Genomic DNA, 4,942 nt, shown 5'->3' with positions numbered 1-4,942 from the left:
TTTTGCGTCATGGGCTTTGCAAATATAAAAAAGGAAAGAAGAGGGGAGCATTCTCATGCTGGCCATCACTAAACATCTAATGCACTTATTCACAACACATTCTTCTCCAGAACAACTGACAATTGTTTCTGCTCCTTGCTCAAGGGCTCACTAGCAATGAACCATTATACTTGGAGTTCATCCTCATAACCTTTTGGTTAATAGGCCCCTGCCGCTACCGCTAAGCCATTACTGCCCCGGCTCAAATGACTCTAATTGGCTCTAATGCATCTGGCAGAAAATGACCCAGGCAAAGCTCAGTCTGGCCTGCTCTGCCATTGTGGTGTATTTTTTAGGAGACACAAAAGCAAAATGAAAAGGATGGTTATGAATAAGGAAGTATGGAGATTTCTTGATGAAAAGAAAATTTTAGGGTTTTTTTTTTTTTCAGGAAATGCCATAAATCATCGTTTACTGGTGAGCAACGTGTTTCAGGTTCACTATTATTCCGATCTTTTGTCACAGGGCAATTTGACAACATTTTGTAAGAGGTCGTTCTATTCCGGAAACTGTCAAAACAGTGCAAGGCATCTGCACTCGCTAAACTCAAGTTGGCTGACACGTGAATATATACCAAATCAACTTAGCTTTAGAGAGGTTTCAGTTTCTGATAAAATGTAATCGAAAAGTCATCCTTTTTCCCTCTTTCATCCTCCAGTAAGTCTCAACAGCACATATGTGCGACGGTCACGGTTCAAGAAAAGCTCGAGCGGTTTGGGGCCAGAAGGGCCCAGCCGAAGATTTGGGGGGGGGGGGGGGGGGGTTGGTGACCACTCGCGAGGTTTAATCGTCAATGTGGAGACTGTTGCTATTGGTACTCAGGAATCTAACAACACTCTCACCCAACTGCTCCCCACTTGGAGTGGGGTCTCATCCTGAGTGATGGCCCGCGAGTTTCCCAATGCTGACACCTCCTTATCACCGCAGTGTGGAGGAGAGCACGGCAGTGGCTCGCACGGCATGTGGCTCTCAATAGCATTTTCCAATCAGAGCAGGAGGTGAGGGACAACAGAGTCTGAAGGTCCATTCAGCTTTCTGACCATTCAGGGAGTTTTATTTGGGTGCATACGGGTTTGATACTTCTGCGTGGACGCTCGAGTGGGCCCGGGCCCTTTTTTCTGGTTTTCTGGTTTTCTGGCAGGGGATTGGGCAGATGAACCGCGGATAACCTACTGCGTGGTATTTCATAGATGCAGTTTAACAATGAAAAACTGTCAACGAATAAAAGATCCTGGAAATGGTTTTAGATGTTTTTGACTGATTTATGTTGATGCACATCACCTGATAATAATCTGAAGTCTTCGGTATTTATTGTGTGGTGAATGTCAGCAGAGAGCTATTACGTCACGACCAATCATTTCATGAATTCCCCTTGATTTGACTTCCTCTCTGTACTCTTTCTCTATTGAGACATGGACATTTCCTCAGCAATCTGGAAATTTGGCACTCACATTCTTTCCAGATCATTCTAGAGTGACCTTTGACCTATAAAGATCAGTGAAAAATTGTTGATGATTGTATCCCATTGCTGATGTGTATTGTAATTTTACTAATAATCTACTATTCTTAGATTATTAGTAATAGTAGTCTGACAATTGCTGTTGGCAGTTCTACTTTCACTTTATTTTGTTAAATATTAGATGAGAGCATTGCATTAGAGGTTACAATAAAGCATACTTTTCCATATAATAGAAAACAAAGTCATTTACAAATAGTAAATATACATTAAAGAAAAAGGCCCCTCCTGTTTGTCATGCCCTGGCAGCATTCCATTCACTCAGCCACTGTGTAGAGTGTGTGGATACATTATCTGTGAAGCAGTGCGTGTGTTTTTTTTTTTCTTTTCATGAAAGCTACATGAACAAACTCTGTTTCTTGAAGTGTAAGATCAATAGATTAATGAGTAGTTGCTTAACGATGTGTTTATTACCACACAAAGAAGGAGGCGTCTTTGATTGTAACAGTAATCGATGTCATTTCCTTTTTTCTTTTTTTCAAACGGGCACTTGATCTCGTCCGATCTCACATTTTTGAGGAAAGAGTCTCGGTGGGGGGGGGGGAAAACAAAACAAAACAAAAAACATCCAAGTCCTCTGGGTTTTGAGACTATCTGCACCCGCATTCGGCGACCACCATTCCCTCGTATTTGTGTTCGTAAGTGACCACACCATTGTCATTCTGATACAGAAGGGAGATTGGGTCCAGCTTGGTGGGGACGCAGCAGGGCTTTGTTACCTTCTGAGGGCTTTTCAGATTGGCCAGCACCTGAATCATTGCGTGCCTGGTGGGCGTCACTTCTGGAGGCAACGGGAAGGAGCAGACCCCTTTACATTCGTACGCCTCGTACCCCGGAGGAGCCAGGATCCATTTGTCCCAGCCTATGTCCTTAAACTCCACGTACATGGACCTCCTCTTGCAGTGGTCTCCCGCGGCGTGACGACGGATCCGGGGCGTGTTGTCGTAGATCGGATTGGATCGCACTTGCGTCAGGTGTCCCTCCTCGTTCTGTTGCTCCTCGTCCTCCTCGCCAGCCGTCTCCCACTTGTCGCTGTCGCCCCGCAGAGCTGTCTCCTCTGTAATCATCCCATTAAGCCTCCTCTTTTCCTCTCGGTGATCTTTACTCTGATCATCTGAGAAGATAATCAGCACCGGTGTGTGTTTCCCCCCCGGGCTCCTGTCGACGTCTAGGTCCGCTAACGCCATGTTCTCGTACTCATCCCCTTTCATCTGCGACTCGTTACCGTCCGCGTTTAAGTTCTCAATGCGCACCTCCAACCAATGGGTCGTGCTCTCTGACTTTCTCCAGCGATGGACTGCGTCCGTCAGGTCGAGCACCTCCCAACCGCCGTCCTTAACGTTGGCGTATTTCGACGCCAGCTCCTCCACGTCCTCCAGATCCGCCTCATCTTTTCTGCTCGTCCCTCTCATTCTCCAGAGTTCTCCCTCTCCCCTTTCAAAAATGGTGATTTTGCAGTTTACTCTGGCGTGACGATGTCGGTGCTGCTGAACCAGCAAGTATAGGTGTAGTTCTGACAAAATGACGTGCTCGTGATGAGGGAGGGAGACGTTAAACAGGAGTGGGTGTGTCTTTACACCTCTGCTCATCACACCGTGGAAGGAGGAGCCTGTAGAGTGAGATGGGAAAAATACGCAGTTGTGATCCTTTTCAAGATACACCATTATTTTTTTAAACGTTGCGCAATAATGAAACTTCCACGTGTACACTATAATTATTTTAGTGTATTACGGCTAGTTCTTTTTTGGTAGTGGATGTCAAACAAAGAGATACATTTGTTTTTGTTGATATTGAAACAAATGTCACCACCATTTGTGACCACTTATGACCAATGAAAAAAAGAGAATTAGATGTTCAGTGAGGTATGTCATAATAACATTGCATTACCAAAAAAACGCCCATAATTAGGGGTTCTAATCAGAAACACACTTTAAAATGTTATTGAGAAGACCTTAAAATTGCATTAATATTGTTCTGACAAGAACAAGGTCAGGGTTAGCCCGAAAGAACAGATCAATGACCTTGAAACAAGTAGAAGAAATTAAGTTTATTCGGTAAATATTGCATACCATATTCCATATGAAGATATTTAAGCAGATTTCAATATGATAAACTGTTTGTGAAACACAAATTTAGATACCATGCTTTTATCAAACGGCTGATTCAGGTGCTTTAGTTCATAAATATAAATTCAGTAAATCAGATTTTCTCAGGGTTTTCTCTGACTGTTGACAAATGAATTGTATAAATGAGGGCATACTTAACGTTATTTAATATAAAGGTGGAACTGAATAAGACAATTAGGCAAGAGTGTACACTTAGCTTTATACCTCTGTCAACACGGCATTTTTTTCTATGTCAACAGTCTTCAAAAGTAGAGCGCAAGTGTGTGGTATTGATGGCGTAATACCATAAATCAACATTAACAAGCAATTAAGAGAGCAGTGTGCTTCAGTCTTCTGTTTACACAGTGAGCCAAATGTGTTGTGTTTGCAATTAAAAAACAATAGTGCTGAGCGTTAAAGGTTTTTTTCTTTCTTTCTTTTTTTTTTTTTTTTAGTATGTTTAGATAATGTTAATCAAGTTATTGTACAAAACCATGCCCATTTCCCTAGATATAAAGGTATACCGCAGTTTTGTTTTTTTTTTGTTTTTTTTTTTAAAACATATGTTATGTTCTACCTTCATTCTTGAAACTGCGCACAATGTTGGCTGATGGTTCGGCACTGCGATCATTGGCAAAGCGGTTGTAAAGTTCCAGCATGTACTCTGGAGGTTCGAGGCGAGTGGCGGGGGGCCTTGGCCGGGGGCCTGGCTCTGTTAGATTGAACATGTAAAAGAATTGCCCCAGAAACTCATGCATGTCCATATCCTCATACTGCTCCAAACCAGATGGATCCACCGCGTTTCCCTCTCCCGGGACCTTCCGGCCTTCCCGCGGGGACGTAATTGGACTAGACTGACCCCAGCAAGGTAAAAGCAAACCGCAGAGACTTAAGGTGTAAATGAACCTAAGCCTGGAAACCTCGCTACCACTCATAGCTCAGAAAAAAGTTGTGTGCCAATATGGAAAGCCGTAAAGCTGAAATGTGATGTATGATCTTCAGCTTTGGACACCTGCGAGGGTGCACCCGTCCTTCAGTGGCTCTGCCTTCAGGCTGACAGGTTGATGTGGGGGCAGAGGAAAAACAGCCTTGCACTTGTTAATCTTGTGATCCGGTACAGAGGGCAGGACTACATTGTCAACCCCCTGTGTTGACAAGGAGATGTTGCCACTCTCTCTCTCTCTCTCTCTCTCTCTCTCTCTCTCTGGATCTCCGGCCTTCTAACAGTGTGGTCCTCCACTCATCTTGTATCTTCTTTCCATGCATACCTTTCAAAGTAAAC

The 4,942-nt window shown here is 43.7% G+C and overlaps 1 protein-coding gene across 1 annotated transcript; it reads right to left on the bottom strand.

Moving 5' to 3' along the window:
- Window positions 1-2,145: 2,145 nt before the first annotated feature.
- bmp10l (bone morphogenetic protein 10, like) lies at window positions 2,146-4,595 on the bottom strand. The gene is made up of 2 exons (XM_030770006.1): window positions 4,238-4,595; window positions 2,146-3,164 (listed from the first exon to the last, which is right to left on the bottom strand). The coding sequence occupies exons 1-2, from the start codon at window positions 4,593-4,595 to the stop codon at window positions 2,146-2,148; spliced, it is 1,377 nt and encodes a 458-aa protein (XP_030625866.1).
- Between the last annotated feature and the right edge of the window lie 347 nt (window positions 4,596-4,942).

The sequence above is a fragment of the Chanos chanos genome, chromosome 3 (assembly GCF_902362185.1).
Source record: "Chanos chanos chromosome 3, fChaCha1.1, whole genome shotgun sequence".
NCBI lineage: Eukaryota > Metazoa > Chordata > Actinopteri > Gonorynchiformes > Chanidae > Chanos > Chanos chanos.
Note: the sequence above shows the minus strand (reverse complement) of the source record. Positions and strands in the feature narration are given on the sequence as shown.